At 33.7% G+C, this 19938-nt stretch overlaps 1 protein-coding gene across 2 annotated transcripts in view; it reads right to left on the bottom strand.

Moving 5' to 3' along the window:
- The window catches only part of LOC138714819 (phytanoyl-CoA dioxygenase, peroxisomal-like), a 44303-nt gene extending 27239 nt beyond the window's left edge, over positions 1–17064 (bottom strand). The window contains exons 1-2 of one of the 2 annotated variants that reach the window (XM_069846981.1): positions 16864–17064; positions 1543–1615 (exon numbers count right to left, since the gene is read on the bottom strand). In XM_069846981.1, the coding sequence (XP_069703082.1) occupies positions 1543–1608 (66 nt within the window). In that variant the 5' untranslated portion in view covers positions 1609–1615; positions 16864–17064. Of the gene's footprint in view, positions 1–1542; positions 1616–8697; positions 8878–16863 lie in introns of those variants that run through there. The other variant, XM_069846980.1, reaches the window with a different exon arrangement.
- Between the last annotated feature and the right edge of the window lie 2874 nt (positions 17065–19938).

Raw genomic sequence — 19938 nt, 5'->3', positions numbered from 1 at the left:
TCATTCAGTCACCAATCACCACGTAAATATCTGAGAGGGTGTGTGTGGGGATCGCGACCAATAGAAGAACCACTCTCCAGTATTACCACAATAACGGATTCTTCATTTTTGCCTCGACTGTCGGCTAGGAAGGTTCCATTATGCTAGCATTGCAGGCAACTAGTCAATCTTTTAATGCTTTTGTTAGCAGGTTTGACAAACTGTGAGTGGACCTGCAAGTACATAGTGCATAGTGCTCTCTCCCTTCCCCCCGTGCTTTCTCAATTGCTCCTCCCTAAGACACCCAGCGCTCACGTAGTAACTCAGTCAGGGTTTCAGTTCGATTTGTCAATCTATACTTATCATTACATAAAGTCCTGATTACAAATAAAATTATCCTAATTAGACCATACAATTTAAATAAATGTCTATATTTGGCTCTGTGGTGACTACTCTAATCTCTCACTGCTGCAGGTCCATTTTTGTCTGTTCATCTACAGGTCTCCTAAATTTCTGGAGTTCATGGCTTCTTCCAACTGTTTTAACTGTATCTTCTTTAAGTGACTTCTTCCAGTGGCGGCTTGTGTAAGAAATCAGATGTGGGTTACACTGTTTTCTAAATAACCAACCAAAGGAGTAAAGGCAAGAAAACAAAGAAATACAGAAGATACAGAAGACATAAATATAATAATAATAATAATAATAATAATAATAATAATAATAATAATAATAATAATAATGGTTAGTTTAACCTGGCAGACTTAAGGCTATACGACCTTCTCTAACACTCAACAATAATATGCACTCATTGCCGAAAAATGAAATCCATACGTCGCTGCATTTTGCTGCAAAATTTGTAATTTTCTTTTCGTTGCGACTTTCTTTGTGATTTTTTATTTTACTCATAATAAAATGACGAATGGTATGTCATAGCCTATTTCGTTTGAAAGAAAAACAAATAATTACGTATGAATCGCAGTTTTTTTTCTTTTCGTTGCGACTTTGTGATTTTTATTTTACGCATAATAAAATGATGAATGGTATGTTATATGTCATTTGACAGAAAAACAAATAATTACGTATTGAATTACAGGTTTCTTTTGTTTTCGTTGCGACTTTCTTTGTGATTTTTATTTTACACATAATGAAATGACGAATGGTATGTTATAGTTATTTTGACAGAAAAACAAATAATTATGTATTGAATTGCACGTTTTTTTCTTTTCGTTGCGACTTTCTTTGTGATTTTTATTTTACGCATAATAAAATGACGAATGGTATATTGTAGTTCGTTTGAAAGAAAAACAAATAATTACGTATTGAGGATGGATGTGGTTGTTATCTTCGACCTGAACATTAGCATACACTTTTTTTATTAATGATTACCCATGGTTACTTACTCTTCTTCATACTCGTATTTTGAGTGACGTGAATGGGACATCAGATTCTCTATGATCGACTTTTCTTATATAGGCCTATTTCACATAGACAGAATTACAATAACTTCTACCTCTGATCTGGGCGATATAAATTGACTATACACAGAAGTCTTGTGAAGGATACAGGAGTACATACAGCATCACGTCCGTGAAGATGCTGAAATATTATCTTCATTCTTCCAGCTGCCATTGTAATTCTAGAAAAATAATCAAACAACATTCTGCATTAGTTTACTATATAATTAAAACTATGATAAAAAGTATCTACCTCTGATTGACATTCTGCTCATATGTGTATCTATTATCAGGCAGTACATCTCACTTGACGATATGTGTCAGAGGAAGAACTTATTGTTTGTATGCATCTGGAGTCTGATTAGTGGAATATGTAGCTAATCGGCGATGTATGCATTGGAGGGGGGAAAGGAACTGGCCAGCCTACTCCATTATCTCTTGTCCTAGTTGCCTCATGAGTGATGCCTTATTGGTGTTACTTAAGAGGTTCAAACCTGTCTTCGGACAGTTGACTAAACAACAACAACAACAAAAAGTACCATATTATACATATTATGACTTGTACCTCTCATTGAGGTTCTAGCTGATACATGCAAACGAAAAAAGCGGGAAAAACTTCCTATATTATGTAGAAGAAAAAATGGTTGTGTCAACATGAGTCCGGAAGTTTCTGAGTAGGCTTGCAAGTACAATCGTAAAGCACTCCAGTGCATTTTGTTTACTGAAATTAGTCTATTATGATGCATTCTGTTCACATTTTCTTAGATGAATTAATTTTTGAAAACGTCGGCCTCCTGCCGGTATACAGTCCACAACTCTTCTCATCGAAATCAGAACATGCTCCCAAATGTCTAACAGTTATTACTGTCTAATAGCCTTACAGAATCCGCTGACGGAGAGTTCCTTCATTATCGACAGGAGTCGAATACACAAACGACTTTAAACGCCCCACAAAAAGAAGTGTGTTGAGTTGAAATCTGGTGAGCGTGGAGGCCAAGCATGTTCTGATCGCGATGAGATGACGAGCTGTGGTCTGTATTCAGGTAGGAAGTCTTGAACAGTTCATTTAAGGAAATGTGAACACAGTGAATCGTAACTCCAACAAACAAACGTATTGGATTACACTATGATCATACTAGCAAGCCCTACTCAGGAACGAAACATTTCCGGATCCGTGTTGATATTACCATTTTATCTTCTATCCATAGGAGGAATTCATACCTGAAGTTTTGCACACTTCTTTCATATGCAGAGTGAATCGTAAGTGATGTCATTAATTTCAGGAGGTTTTTCTTTGAGATATTTCAAACAAAATAGTTTAATACAATTTTCCTCGTTTTTCCTCCTTTTTCGAGATAAAAATTGTTTATATGAAAAATTTAATGACGTGTATTGGGAAAGCCATTAATTTAATTTCCGATATGCTTAGTCAGTTTAAGAGAGCAGTGTATTATGTTAAGCGATTGAAAGAATTTTAGTTTTGTCCTTTAAATCTGTAGAAATTTGATCAGAACAAATGTAACTTTTCGTTATGAAAAGGAATTTTAAAATGTTACATTTGTTAGGATCAAATTTATGCAAATTTAAAGGACAAAACTAAAATCCGTGTGCTGGCCGCAGTGTGGAAGAAAACCACTGTATATGTCAGTATATAAGTCGAAGATGAAGTAAGAAAGATTCGATCCGGTGCGGTGAGTTGAATTTCGGCATAGCTCAATGGTTACAGCATCCAGTACGTAGAACTGGGGGGGGTCCCGGGTTCGATTCTCGGTGCCGGAGCGAATGTTTATCCATTAATAACAATTATCACCATTTGCCTTGGACCACAGAATTATAATTATGCCTATTTTTCTTGTTGACACTACTGTCTAATTCTTGTACTTGATGATGATAACGTTGAAACGATGAAATAGATGATTATGTTGACATTGCAGATATTAAATAACGAAAATTGACAATTATTCAAGTGAACCTTCAATTATTAATATAGGTGTTCCCCAAGGCACAGTTCTAGGCCCTATTCTATTTTTAATATATATTAATGACTAGACATCGGATTTTTAGGCACTAAAATTGCAGTTTTAGGCGCCTAAAATAAGCTCAAAATTTGAAAATTAGGCTCTATTTTAATGAAAATAGGCATTTTAGGCACATCAAGGTATCATACTTATTTCTTTCACTGAAATTTTTAGTTATACACTAAAATACGCACAAAAAAGTATGTTTAAACATTAAAAAAGAATACTATATTATATTTATAAACAGAGCTGCACAAATTTAATATATTGAAACTAATGAAATAATGATTATTGATATCAAGATTACTCATTTTAAGTTATTGAAATTCAGTTCCATGCTCAGACTTTATTATAATTATCTGCACAGTACACCACCAGAATTTTTTCTAAATTCTCCACAGTTAATCTTTGCCTTTTGTCACTGAGAATCATTTTGAAAGCAGAAAAACTTCTTTCAACCGAAACTGATGTGAGAGGCGCAAATTTTAAATTAGGTACAATAGAAACATCAATACTTACTGGAACATTTACACTTTTACTCTTCATACTTTTTCCAACAATGAAAATTCTACATTCTTATTTAATACGTTGTCCCACTTTTTTTTTAACCTTTTTCCCAGTTTCGCCCAAAGCAGAATGTATGTTCACTTGAGCTTTGGCTACAAAGAGATTGTTTTTCACGTTCTAATTGTTCAATGCTTGCAGGTATGAAAGAAAAGTTTGATGTTATGTAGGCAATATCGTTTTTCACTCGTGAGTCATTCAGACAATCTTTCACTGCTTTCACACACGCTGCACTATCAGTTTCAGGTAATTTATCAATAACTGTGACCACTTCTTTAAAATACTTAGAATAATACACCACTGACTGAATCCAGGTTCCCCATCGTGTAACAACCGGCTGAGGTGGGAGTGGGATATCTGGAAAGTTCTCTCTGAATATTGAAATCCTGGATGGGGCTTTACAAAAACATTTTTTGTGTTAGGAATAAACGAATTGACAAGAGGAAATTCATTCCGGATTGTTTCAGAAACCCTGTGAAGGCCATGTGCTAGACAGGTTACATGCGTGAGGTTAGGATAAAATGTTTTAAGAAGTGGAGCTGCAGCAACCATGTATGAGGCAGCATCAGTACAAAACAACAGAAATTTAGAATCGTCTATATTACCTGAGTATAAAGACTGTAGGCCTTTATTTACAAAATAAGCAATGGCTTGGCTATTCACTTTCGAAAGTTCCTTAACACATACGAGGTGTGGAATCGAAGGTCCATCAGGACTAAGTTTTCCTACTACCATATTTGCTATATACCTATTCATAGGATCTGAGGTTTCATCCACAGAGACCCATATGTAAGAATCACCTATATCCTCCCGAATGGAAGCTAAAGTTTCATTGTATATTCTGTCTAAGTAATTTTTTTTAGGGTCGACTCAGATGGGATATTTTGTTTGCAGTATTTATGTAAAAACTGTCTTAAAACCGGATTTTCAATTGCATTCCAGGGAATGTTAGCAGCAACAAACGCTCTGGTTAAATCAGCATAGAAATTGCTGCTGAGATTGGATGAAGTAGGCTGTGTTAGTAAAGTTTGTTGCAGTTGATTTTTCTGCTGAGCTTTAGCCTTATGAGCCGCTCCTTGCACATGCTGCTTTAGGTGGCACTTCTTTTCTTGCGAAATCTAAAAATGTAAAGTAAACTGAATTAAAATAAAATCCTAATTGTTGTATTGCCGTATTTCTATCACAAAGTTAGTGGGTTCGAACAATCAAAATTTTAATGACCTGCAAATACTTTAACTATCGGAATTTAAAAGGTTAAAGTGTAGTGGTCTTAAAAAGAATTATACCTCAGGATAGCTCAGTCAATGTATAAATATTATAGGCCTACTCATTAAAATTAATAGAATTTATATATTTCAACTATTGTTACATACCTGTTTGCTACAAATCTTGCAGAATATTATTTTTCCATCATAAGTGAATTCTGAATATTCTGTTAGCCATTGCCGGATCAATGTAGATTTTGCACTTATATTTTTCGGCATTATCACGTTAAACTTCACAGGAAAACGTCCTACCGCTCAAAACTTCTCAACACAAATAAGGTGAGGGAAAGAGCAACTGTTAACGAGCATTCAAATGAACCATTGTTATTGAGATTCAATTGGACAAAAATACAAAGTTCCACTTATTGTTGCATTTCCTGGTAGTGTTAACACTAGGAGGGCCATTCTTTTAAATATTTTGTAACGGTTTACCCTACTAATTCGCAGTTTTACGACTTTTCATAAATATTTCAAAAACACTCTTTCTCCAAAAATTGTGATTTTATGACACTCTGAAGGGCAGTACAGCTAATCGGTTTCAGACCGAAAACAGTCATTTTTATAGTATAGTATATCTCTGAATCGGTAGCAGCACATGTTGTGATTGTTGCCTGCTTCAAAACTAAGGTTGGTTCTTTGTCGGCATTTATGCCTCCAAACATGTTAAATTCGGTGAAATCTATTGCGAGTGTCGTGAGATTCAAAACATTTTGTTTCCTTTATCAATGGTTTCATGGCCGGTGTGAAGCAAACTTTCCACTTTTTAAATGCCTTAAATTTCGCAGTGAATGCATGTATAAATTATAAAAAGTAAGAGTAAAATGCGAAACTTTACAGTGAGTTAGGCATTTTTAGGCGAATATTAACAAATTAGGCTCTAATAACCGTTTTAGGGCATTTTAGGGCACTATAAAACTCTTTGAATACCTTTCAATTTCCATGAAACACAAATATTAATAATTATTTTTACTTTTCTCCTAAAGAAACAAAATAGGCATTTGCCCTAGAGTCCGATGTCTGTTAATGACTTACTAAAAATTTACTTACAAGAATACAATGGTGTTCACTATTCTTATGCAGATGACACAGTTTTACTTTTTGGTGGAAAAACCTGGTATGATGCATATAATAATTCAAACAATGGACTTAAATTAATAAAAAAAATGGTTTGACATAAATTATCTTTCTATCAACGAAAATAAAACCATAATTATTCCATTCTCATTATCTGAAAAATGTAACAAACCTCCTACATCTATATTAAGTATTAAATTACATAATTCTGATTGTTGTCTTATACTGTGTAAATGTCCGATTATTAAAGAGTCCTCTGAAGTTAAGTATTTAGGCATAATTTTCGATAATCATTTAAAATGGAAGCAACACATTAATTACCTTTGTAGTAAATTACGTAAAATAGTATATTATTTTGTTTTATTGAGGAATTACTTGTCAATAAGTTTATTACGTAAAATATATTTAACTTTATTTCAATCGGTAATTATGTATGGAATTATAGGATGGGGTAGCTCATTTAAATCCAATTTTAATCCAATTTATTTATTACAGAAGAAAGTAATTAAAATATGTCTTCATAAACCTATTGATTTTCTATCTCAAAATTTGTTTCTAGACTTTAATGTACTTAACGTAAGACAAATTTATTATATTGTATTAATAAAATTCATACATAAAAATCGAAATAATTTTGAATTGTATTCTCATAGTTATGAAACAAAAGGTATGAATTCTATAAGATTGTTTGAACCAAAATGCAACACTGTTACAGTATTTAACCATAGTAGTAATTTAGGCCGAAGAATATATAACAAATTTATATTTAAATATCCTAATCTTGTCAATTCTAATAGTTCTAGTATTAAATTTAAAAAGTTATGTATGGATTTTATAAAAATTGAAAAATTGTAAATTTAAATTTATATACTATAATTGCACAGTAAACATATGACAAATTGTATTGTATGATTATTAATTTCAATTCAGGAATCCGCCCTGAGCACGAGTTCTACTCTTTCAGGGGCGAGCTAAAGTTTTTCTGTATATATTATATTTTATGCTCGACCATGCCGAAATGTAGTAATTATACACCTGGTAGCAGATCTTTGGACTTTGGTTCCTTCCGAGGTTTTCCACAGCCGTGGGACTGAAGCCGGATGGTCTATGGCGAGTCCTTGGCATCAACACCTTTGATTTGATTACTCCCTTTGATTTGATTACCTGGTTGGGTTTTTCCGAGGTTTTCCCCACCGAAAAGGCAAATGCCGGGTAATATTTTGGCGAATCCTCGGACCTCATTTCATCTCACTACATCTCGCCAAAATGTAAAAAAATTGTACAACATTGTAAAAATTGTAGAAAATTACTAAATTGTAAAACTATAAAAATTTGTAAAAATTGTAATTGTAATATTGTAAAATGTTGACATGTTCCACATCTTAAAGCTTCATTGCTCATGTAAGATCTATGGAATACAATAAATGAGTGAATGAATGAATGAATGCATGTCATTAAAGTACACCTACTCATTAAAGGTCAGGTCTTTCAGTCAATGACGACTCAGGTTACAACTGTTCAGCCAATGACAGGTCAGCTTTCTACCGTTATAAAATCGCAAGTATCGATTATTCTCGGATATACAATCGAAAGAGAATTAGCGAAAGGTCACGGAGGCTGGAAATGCAATACTGTCGCAGAAGGTTATGTTCTGTTACTATAATAATTAGCGTTAATTATAAATAATATTCAAATAAATTCAATTTGTCATCTCGTTTTTCAATGTCTAATTTAATTTCAATGTTATCTCTGTAGGTTCTTATGGCCTAGCAAGGTCAATGTGAACATCTGTTCCTCGGAAAAAATCAATACTTTCGCATCTCCGCACATCTCACAACATACGGGACATTGGCCAAGGTCAGATACAAAGAAAATTAATAATATCAAGTTAGAAATATGGTTGAGCATAAAAAGTCGTATGAAACTCGCCTATAATGGTAATTAAGAAGCTCGTATGAAAATTATGAAACTCGCTTGCGCTCGTTTCATAAATATCCATACTCACTTCTTAATTACCTTCATTATAGGCTCGTTGCATAATGTACTATTATGTTACAATTATTAGCGAAATAAATAAATAAATAAATAAATAAATAAATAAATAAATAAATAAATAAATAAATAAATAAATAAATAAATAAATAAATAAATAAATAAATAATTTATAGCCTGTTTTAATAGTTTCCTCGAACTAAGACATCTTTTACATTACTGGCAGTTTACGTAGCAGTAACGATTATAGTTGTTAAAAAAACGCCTAACATACAGACGAACAAACACAAATACGTACAGACGCATTCGCAGAAACACACTTAATTGTTTCATATATCAGCGCGTACTCACAGTTGTCTCGTATGTATGAAGTTGCACCTGTCCACTAGCTCTCTGTTACGTTGTGCCTAAACACATTAAGTGCTACAGTTTTTGTGGGATCAGAGCAAGGTCCTGTAAAAACATTTCCAACGCGAATGTGAAGCCATCTGAAGTGGGTTTGACCAACATGAAACGTAGCAACTCGCTTGCGCGCATAAGGCACTGGTGATAAACTGCCTGTCGGAATGATAATGAAGATAGCTTTGTTTTACCTACAATATACTATACGATTTTAAGATGACTGTGTAGTCTGGGCGTATGGCTGTCAGTGGCGGTTGATTGGCTGAGGCAAGTGAAGCGGGCCTCAGTCACTTTGCTTCCTTTAACTCAAAATTTTAGTGGTTTTTAGTCATATATAACATAATTCGTCGGTTTCGTGGTAAAAGTGACCAAGTCCAAAATGCAAAATTGTTGGGAAAACGCATTTAAAGATTTAATGATCCATCCAAAAATCACTGCACTTCTTTAGATATTAGTAATTAGATATTTTGAAGTAAATGAGTTATATTGTTAGTTTTTAATATAAAATTATAAGTCTTAAATTGCCATAATGCTTGGAAGCCTTCACTGTGACTTGGTCGCTTTTACCAAGAAACCGACGATTATTAGCAAAGCTCGGAACTTGGGGACTTGTGTCTTTGAACGCGGCTAAGCGACCGGACTTCAATGTCAACAAACTCCCGCTTCCAGCACAGAGGTACTGTAAGGTCTGCTATAAAGGTGGTTCCTGGCTGGAACAACATAATGATAATATTATGGTAGGTTGAAACAAGTAATTTTATAGCATATATATATATATATATATATATATATATATATATATATATATATATATAAACATGCGAAATACATCAAATTTACAGTTCTGCTCTGTATATTTTATTACAGTGTATGACTACATACATTCGAATATTTTTCGAACCCATACCTTCTTCGTCTGTTAGTTAAACATGATTCGAAACGAAAGAAATTATTTCCACGTCACATGAAGTGACGGGAGCAAAATTAATTTTTTTAATTTTATTTATTTTAACTAGCTACCTACTGAATACAAATTACATTTATAAAACAAAAATGTTTCTAGCCACTACCGTAAGAGCCAGGCTCGTGTACGGTGTGGTCTTAGTCAATAATATAACATAAAATTTACAAGGACACTTTACTAAATACAGTAACTTAATTCAAACCAATAAATACAACACAAGAGCAAGAATAAAGAAGAAAGAGAAAAAGAGAGAAAAATACACATTTAATATAAATTGACAATTCGACAGAAGCCTGTGATATTCAATAAAAACAAGAATATAGTAGACAGAAATAAAAGGTAAAAAATACATTTGTTAATATTATATTATATCGTGGATAATTTTACAAATTTATTTTTTAAAAGCTTCAATTTCAAAAAATTTCAAATTTGGAAAATGGTTTGTAATTGTATTATAAAGTCTTAGGCCGAAATAAAGTATTGAATGTTTTCACTGTCACTGTTTCCTGTTCGATTTTCAGTAGTTGCTGGCTGATCTCGTATCTGAGAAAGATAAGTATCCTAAATTTGTCTCGAAAATAGTTTTCAATTTCTATGTCACTACTAGGGAAGGTTCCACTACGACTTGATCCATGGCTATGGACACATTTTCCACCGATTTAAGGGACTGCAATGTATTTCAATGAATGCCCGTTTCCAATCTCTAGTTTGTGTTTGACACAAGTTACGAAATATAAACTCTCCATTCGAAGAAAATAATGTATCGCCTCAGAATTCCTCCACGAAATTCTGTACATAAATTTTAAGAAACATACTTTCAAACGTATACAATACCCATTCGAATAATATGTATGTTCTTATTTTCAAACAGACCGTTTACCTTTAATTAATTATCTGAATGTCATTGGCTTCGACACGATACAGTTTCCTCGTCCGTCTTCCTGTCATTCGATGTGACCACTTTCTTAGTACACACGACTGTCCCTGAGCACTTGCAGGGTGAGCTTTGTGTACGTTGTACCTGTAACCTTACTCATGCACACGACACGCAAGTCCCCAAGTTCCGAGCTTTGATTATTAGTTATTTCAATGAAGCGTCTAGAGTTGTAGAAGTAGAAAACTTTGTGATGTATGTATGTAGTAGACCTGTCTTGCAGTAAAATTTGTTCCTGAGGCCAGGACCGCTCGTGCCGGGTCTGGCTTCTGCATTTCGTATCTTTCCACGGTTTCAAGGTTGCACTCGGAAAGCTGAAACTGAGGCACATTTCTTGTGGCCTCGTGATGAAGCAGGTATTCCCCCACCCATCAGCCTTCACTTCAGAACCCTGTCTTTTGTCAATGCCGGTCTCAAGTGTCGGTTGGGATGAGAATAACAGTGGTGAATCGTCGTGAGGTCCACTGTGGTTGTGTATTCCGGGAAATAGAAATCGAAAGAAATGCGAGAAATAATGATGATAATTGTAATAAATTCATTGTTAGAGTATCGTTGTCGATATGAAATAATATTGAAAAAGGAAAGTTTTAAATTAAGACAGACCTGCGCCATCACTGACAATTTTTCAGAAAGATAATCTTAAAACGCGAGGTTTCAATGCATCTTGGTGTGAGTAACATAAATGGGTCTTCGGTAATGTGGTGCGAAATAAACTTTTCTGTTGGTCGTGCTTGTTGCTGTCAAAAAAAAAAAAAAAAAAAAAAAGAACAGTGCGTCTACTGAAACTTCAGCGATCTGAAAAATATTTCCAGGGGAATTTTAGCACATGCTTCTTCAGTTGAGCATAATATTCGTTGCTTTATAAAAATTAAATAGTGAAGCCTACAGAAATTAACTTACAGCGTAGCAACTTATTTGAAGATTGGCATGTTATTATTTTTCATTAATGATGATGATGATGATGATGATGATGATGATAATAATAATAATAATAATAATAATAATAATAATAATATAGTAATAATGTCAATCATAATAAAGTATCATCAATAATAAACATTTTGTATAGAAGGTAGCCTGCTTATACTACTTAGACCTACTGCTGTCCTCACCGAGGATTTCGGTCACCAGCCGCTATTGATGGCTATTGTGTATGAGTGAGAATATGTTGCTATTACTCTTGAACTTTTGAATGTATTAATGTACAATTTTTATAACATGTATATAATATTTGCAGGTATATTTTGGTTTTTAGATTATCTTTCTATCTCATATATTTAATTTTATAAAAAAGTTTAAATCTGAAAGAAATTATTTTAACATAAGTTAAAAACGTAGGTATATAGGAGCATTTTTCTCAGAAACCCTTTGCACTACAGGTTCCTCAAAATTAAAGCATATTTGCAATGTAGTTGACTATATTTTCCGCCATTTTCATCGTATTATGAATGTTGAGTCAAGAAAAAAAAGATTATTTTCCATCCTGAATAAAATTATTAAACAATTTTCGTAATTTTTTTATAATTTTCTGGCTGTAAAGTCCATAATAATTGCGATAACTATGTGAAAGTGGCCGTGCTTCTTCACCACCATATGAAATAGGATAATGCAAAATTTTAGCCTCTTAACCCTAGCAATTTCAGAGAAAAATGTTCCTAAAACACCTGTGTATTTAACTTAAATTTAATTAATATATTTTAGTTTTAAATTTTTTTTATAAAGTCAGGTATATGAGATAGAAGGATAATCTAAAAACCGAAATATACCCGGAAATATTGCGTGTAACTGTAAAAATTGGAAATTGATAGGTTAAAAGTTGAAGAGTAGGCCTTCCTAATAGCAAAATTTATTCACTTATTTCACTTACAACAGACATACCCTTAGACTGCCCAGTCTCCTTAAATGAATGAGTTGCCTAGAATCAAACTGCGCCTTATCCGAATTTTTAAATATGTAATTAAGATATGTTTTGACTCTCATTGAGGTTCTGGTTGATATGTACGAGGGTGGATCGGAAAGTAGCTCACAACAACTTTTTTCTGCGTTGGCATTGCGGCTGAGATGTTGACATCTCACCGAGATATAGTTTGAAGTTTTCACCACAAACACAATTTGTTTTGCATATGCAACTCTAGAGAGAGAAGCGTGAACGACGCAACAAAGATGGCGCACATGTTACTGTCGTCATCTTGTGAAGAGCAGCGAAGTGTTGTGCGATTTTTGTGGACTAAAGAACATAACCCGAGTGAAATTCACAGGGACGTGCGTGACGTGTACGGGGAAGACTGTATGGACAGTAGCAACATCTCCAGGTGTGCGCATTCTTCTCAGACGGCCGTGAGAACCTTTGTGATTCGCCACGTTCCGAGCGGTCGGTAACAGCTGCTACCCAGCGGAATGTAGGCCTAAGATGCATAGAGGCTGCAATTTTGCACGACCGGCGGATCAAACTGCGAACCTCATCTCAGCAGTTCAACATTTCATACGGTGCGGTGTACGATATCGTGCATGACACATTTAAATTTCATAAAGTTAGTGCTCGCTGAGTGCCTAAGAACCTGAGAAACCACCACAAGGACCAGCGAATGATGACATGCGTTATGGCGTTACGCTGCAGAAGGGCATGACTTTCTGAAAGGAATTGTCACTGGTGATGAGTCCTCGGCGTACCACTACATGCCCGAAACAAAGCAGGCCTTTATTTTGTTTCTGTGCTTAACCATCTGGTTAAAAAAACCGTATCTTTATCGCTGAGTCTTCCTGGGCTGTAGTGTGAAGATCAGAGGTCATATAAACATAAATATGAATACCCTTATCCTTGCGGATGTGGTAAAGTTCATGGAACCAATAATTTAGAAGGCTAGCCCCAATAATAATTTGCTTTGTGTAATTGTTCTATTTTCCTACTGAGTTTGTACTTAATGTGAAATAAAATCATTAGAACAGCACAAAATATACCATTCTCAATAAAATATTATATAACATTGTTCTAAAACGTAGAAATACATTTATTATTATTATTATTATTATTATTATTATTATTATTATTATTATTATTATTATTGTTACTTACATACTTACTTACAAAATGGCTTTTAATGAACCCGCAGGTGCATTGCCGCCCTCACATAAGCCCGCCATAGGTCCCTATCCTGTGCAAGATTAATCCAGTCTCTATCATCATATTCCACCTTCCTCAAATCCATTTTAATATTATCCTCCCGTCTATGTCTTGGGTCGACCTGGTTGGCAAGTTGATATAGCGCTGGCCTTCTATGCACAAGGTTGCGGGTTCGATCCCGGGCCAGGTCGATGGCATTTAAGTAGTCATGTCAGTAGATTTACTGGCATGTAAAAAACTCCCGTGGGACAAAATTCCGGCACATCCGGCGACGCTGATATAACCTCTGCAGTTGCGAGCGTCGTTAAATAAAACGTAACATTTTTTTCTACGTCTTGGCCTCCCCAAAGGTCTTTTTCCCTCCGGCCTCCCAACTAACACTCTATATGCATTTCTGGATTCGCCCATACGTGCTACATGCCCTGCCCATCTCAAACGTTTGGATTTAATGTTCCTAATTATGTCAGGCGAAGAAAACAATGCGTGCAGCTCTGCGTTGTGTAACTTTCTCCATTCTCCTGTGACTTCATCCCCCTTAGCCCCAAATATTTTCCTAAGAACCTTATTCTCAAACACCCTTAATCAAAAGAATATCGTCGATTTACAAGTAAAACATTAATTTATTGATATTTTGTGTAATAGCCGTCTATATGCTTATCAAGTGCAATATAGTTATTAAATACTACAGTACATTTAAAAGATTAACGTTTTCGACAATATTTGTCACCTTCAGATCTACAACAGTAACACATAAAAGTGAACAACGTAATTCACAGTTGGTTAGGAATCAGTAAACAATATTTAATGAATTATACAAGAATAAAATGTAGTTCAATTTAAAACGTTCATTAGATTAAAATTGACATGCAATTATCGGATAATTACCAATATGATTATAAAAAAACATATTAATTTAAAAATATTACTTCTGAAAATAAAGCCTATAAAATACTTAATCTATGTGCATGAACTTAGAATTTGAAAATGGAATACACATAAGGAGAAACAACTTCTAGGTAATAATAATATTTTGAGGATTCAGTTTTGTTAAGAGCGTTCAGAACGCCTTTTTCTCAGAAGTAGAATTTTTGACTTAATGTGTTGTGCTTGTAAATCGACGATATTTTTTTAAGATTCAAGTACTGTAAAATTGAAAGATCTGTTATTTTTAAAGAGGTGAGAATTATACAGTTCTAAGCCACGCAGACAAAATTTTACAGGAGAGCGTGTTAAAGGTTTAGAGTCCAATGCTATTAGGTGCGGTATCGTATACTTCGGCGTATATTTACGTCATTTGTTGAGTAATTTTTATAATATTTTACTGGTAGCTTTCCCATCCCATATGTGTAAGAAATGAACTAACAGAAAAAAAATTGTTAGAAGTATGGCTTTGGACTATCTCATTTATATCTATTGTCTTACGGATTCAGTTAATAGATTATATAAAATCTTAGTCTTGCTGCAAGGAATTTATAGTCTATATGTATTTAATAGATGAAGATTGGAATTAATAATTATATATAATAATAATAAGTTTTCAGTCAAATACACTTTTCAATTTGCGAGGTCAGATAATCTGTTACATCACAATATTTAGTACGAAGTCACTAATATTTTCGACTTTAAAAAGTCATCTTCAGGTGCATGAGATGCAAACAATATTTAGTACGAAGTCACTAATATTTTCGACTTTAAAAAGTCATCTTCAGGTGCATGAGATGCAAACAATATTTAGTACGAAGTCACTAATATTTTCGACTTTAAAAAAGTCATCTTCAGGTGCATGAGATGCAAACAATATTTAGTACGAAGTCACTAATATTTTCGACTTTAAAAAAGTCATCTTCAGGTGCATGAGATGCAAACAATATTTAGTACGAAGTCACTAATATTTTCGACTTTAAAAAGTCATCTTCAGGTGCATGAGATGCAAACAATATTTAGTACGAAGTCACTAATATTTTCGACTTTAAAAAGTCATCTTCAGGTGCATGAGATGCAAACAATATTTAGTACGAAGTCACTAATATTTTCGACTTTAAAAAGTCATCTTCAGGTGCATGAGATGCAAACAATATTTAGTACGAAGTCACTAATATTTTCGACTTTAAAAAGTCATCTTCAGGTGCATGAGATGCAAACAATATTTAGTACGAAGTCACTAATATTTTCGACTTTAAAAAGTCATCTTCAGGTGCATGAGATGCAATTTAGTACGAAGTCACTAATATTTTCGACTTTAAAAAAGTCATCTTCAGGTGCATGAGATGCAAACAATATTTAGTACGAAGTCACTAATATTTTCGACTTTAAAAAGTTATCTTCAGGTGCATGAGATGCAAACAATATTTAGTACGAAGTCACTAATATTTTCGACTTTAAAAAGTCATCTTCAGGTGCATGAGATGCAAACAATATTTAGTACGAAGTCACTAATATTTTCGACTTTAAAAAGTCATCTTCAGGTGCATGAGATGCAAACAATATTTAGTACGAGTCACTAATATTTTCGACTTTAAAAAGTCATCTTCAGGTGCATGAGATGCAAACAATATTTAAAATAGGTGATAAGTTGATCTACGATCTAATGAGAATACTTAGCCTTTAATTGTATAAGGTTAATATCATGCTGTGCCTTCTCCTTGTCTTATATACATACGAGAATCTAGCATCAGTGTTCAGCTTTACCATGTACGTTTACCTCAAGAGGCATGCAATTTATATAATTGTAAATGCCAGTACGTGCATTACTTACCATGTTATTAATTGCTAGATCAACTTATCACCTATTTTAAATATTGTTTGCATCTCATGCACCTGAAGATGACTTTTTAAAGTCGAAAATATTAGTGACTTCGTACTAAATATTGTGATGTAACAGATTATCTGACCTCGCAGATTGAAAAGTGTATTTGACTGAAAACTTATTATTATTATTATTATTATTATTATTACTATTATTATTATTATTATTATTATTATAATATAATTATTAATTGTATTCACACTTTTCTGAACCAACATGTCTTTCAAAAAAAAAAAAAAGATTGGAATGTTTAATAGTGTATTATAAAACATCTGACTTGAATATCTTACCTTTAAACGAACTAAACTGACACTAGAAGTTTGTATCACTCCATGTTTGCCGCTACCATATGGTGCGACATGGGACACAATCAGCGAAAGTCTACTTTGGAACTCGAAAGTTGTTGCAATCAAGTTAAAAGTGCTTCTAATACCTGTAATACCTGTTCGAGCTGAGATTTCATTGGGCATCTGGCTGTTAAGAAATTACCACCGTTCCATCGGTGAGGGATGCGTTATCAATTGCAAGCCACAATCTCAGTTTATCCGCGTATGTCGACACTATGAGTGACATCACGGATAGACATTACAAAATCTTGGAAATCCCTAGAAGAAATATGTGTACGTTGCTGCCAACGCTCTGCAATAAATTACACTGTATAAATTACATTATACGTTGAGAAAGTGAGTAGTGAAAAACGAAACAGCAGTGCAATAGTGTTATTTATTGGCAGATGTTCGATAAACATCGTAGTTTGTCATTTAACGTCCGTCTGTGTAGAATAGCAGATCCTTCATTTTAGACGTGAGTGATTTAGGTTACTAAACGTTCGGGTTATCGGACATGTCTTCCTTTCTAGGCCAGTCCATAAAAGGAAATAACTGACAAAACATGAAGTATTACATATACTTTTCCATGGGCATTCACTAAAATTTATGAGTAGGTAGTGAGAAAATAATGCGTTTTTTTGTTAGAATTTGTTAAATATCTGACCTGAAATTTTGAATATACTATACATAGGCGGAGTTATGGAGGGGCATGGGGGGGGGCACTGCCCCTCCCCCCAAACTTGTCTGAACTTTTTTTTTATTACGTTAAAAAATATTGAATTCAAAATATCTTTTTTGCTTTTGTTTATGATTAAGTTTCTGTGCTTATATTGACGAATTAATGTCTTCAGATCATGTGTCTGGACTGTAATATTTATTTTAAATTTTTGAATGTGTAAGAATTTCTATACCTCGTTTGAGGAATGGAAGCACTGTAATGTTTTTTTTTTGTAACAGCAGCCTGTACTCGTGTATTAGAAGTCTGCAGGTGTTCAGGCCGCTACTTGGAGAAATATGAATAACATACTGGGCACAACAATGCAGAAAAAAGAAAAGTGATCCTGATATAATGTGTAACCTTAAAGACGAACTAAAATAAAATAAGTAATTAGAGTTTACATTTCATATTGCTGTCGGCTGCGATACATCGTACTTTTCTGTTGATTTTCGAGTTCGTCATTTTTTTTTCTGGTTATTGTATGCTTATTTTAAGTTGTGTTAACTCTCGCTAGTGGTTTTATATTTTATTTTATTCGTCTTAGTATTTATTTTATTATTGTAAATATTTTTGTTTTATTACTATTATTATTATTATTATTATTATTATTATTATTATTATTATTATTATTATTAATGAATTAATTTGTATTACTATCTTTGTACCATCTCCGTCACGGATATTATATTATTATTATTATTATTATTATTATTATTATTATTATTATTATTATTATTATTATTATTGTTACTGTTATTTCTAACATCAACTTTATTATTGATCTCTTTAAAATTTATGTAGACTGGACTGTACCCGAGCACGAGCATATGCTCATTTCGGGTATATATTCTATGTATCATTTCAAATGTAAATTGTGAATAAATTTGAATTTGAATTTGAATATGATATCTTTAGGAAATCTTAACATAAAAAAAGTTTCTGTTAACACTGTTACGTAGTTTTATTGATGTATGTGTGTTCCTGTACGAGAGAGAAAAGAAAGAGATCGCTTTAAATTATGCCCTATTATAATTCGTAGTAGATCTATAATTCAAGCCCTATACATTTCGGTCCGAAGCATCCCGAGTATGGATATAACACTGTGAGAAACTTGCCCCCCGAAAATACATTTATTAAATGATGATATTCCGATATACTGTACCGTACCACGGTCAAGCTATAACGGGGGGAAGAGGTACATGATGCCCCCCCATAACCCCGTTATCTGAGGATTCTATGGTTTTGCTCCCCCTCCCCCCTAAGGAAACGGTTCTCTTTCCGCCTATGATACTGTATTTTTGTATTTGTCAGGAAAACTCCTGTTGCTTCCGACACCTATTTATCATTAATATTTTCGTATACATCTTGATTATACAACTTTTAACACTGTATCACTTGGGAATATGTGCTGTATTTACTTGCACGTGTTAAAATTGGGTACCTTGTTGTTGCCTAGTTTCGACCTGTTGTAGGTTATCTTCAGAAGTGGGTAAAACTAGTCAACAACAAGGCACCTAATTTTAAAGCGTGAAAGTAAATACAGTATATATTCCGAAATATTTTTGTGTGGCAAAACCCTGTTGTTTTCTACTACGTGCCGGAAAAGAATTCGTGTAGGCTATTCTGTACAATTTTCACAATTTGCGTTAATCTTGCACCTTTTCCGGTCATAAAATTACGCCTTTTTCTTTTAGTTGGGATCTTCTCCGCAGAAGCTGTCCCAATTTATTTTTCTTCGCGTCGTCTATCTGATAAGGGATGCCTCCGGGTCTCAACACTCGAACACGGATGGCTCACCTACTAATTTGAGGCGCTGAGTCTCGTGGTGATGTGTGTCTAGTCAACTTTTTAGCCTGCAGTGCAATCTAAAGTTAAAACATTCAGTGACACTTTTGGTTTTGAAAGAAAACACAATTACGAAAATTTTTTTAATGGACACGAAAATGAATGAAGAATGAGAAAAGTACAATATTCCTAATTGTGTAGACGTGAAATGTTAATAAAATAGTCAAAACAGTAACAAAGTGGGAAGTGGGAACAAGGTACAATAATTGCGAAGTTAGCAGATTTACTATCATCACTGCCTTTCCATTGACATCCGAGCATTCCACATTCAAACACAATGTCTATTACATTACTGAATGAAACCTTCTCTCCAATTTTCTAACCAGCTGCTTTCCATGCACATAGAATGGTTTACTGGTTAGTTGGTTTACTTAATTGATTATAAATGACGGAATACATATTTATGTTGAAGCGTCAGTCATAAAGCTTTTACTGGTTTTGATCTATCGAAGTCTCACAAAATCTACCAGTTT

This window comes from Periplaneta americana, chromosome 15 (genome assembly GCF_040183065.1).
Source record: "Periplaneta americana isolate PAMFEO1 chromosome 15, P.americana_PAMFEO1_priV1, whole genome shotgun sequence".
Classification (NCBI taxonomy): domain Eukaryota; kingdom Metazoa; phylum Arthropoda; class Insecta; order Blattodea; family Blattidae; genus Periplaneta; species Periplaneta americana.
The sequence above is the reverse complement of the archived record's forward strand: the minus strand, read 5'-3'. Positions and strand labels throughout refer to the sequence as shown.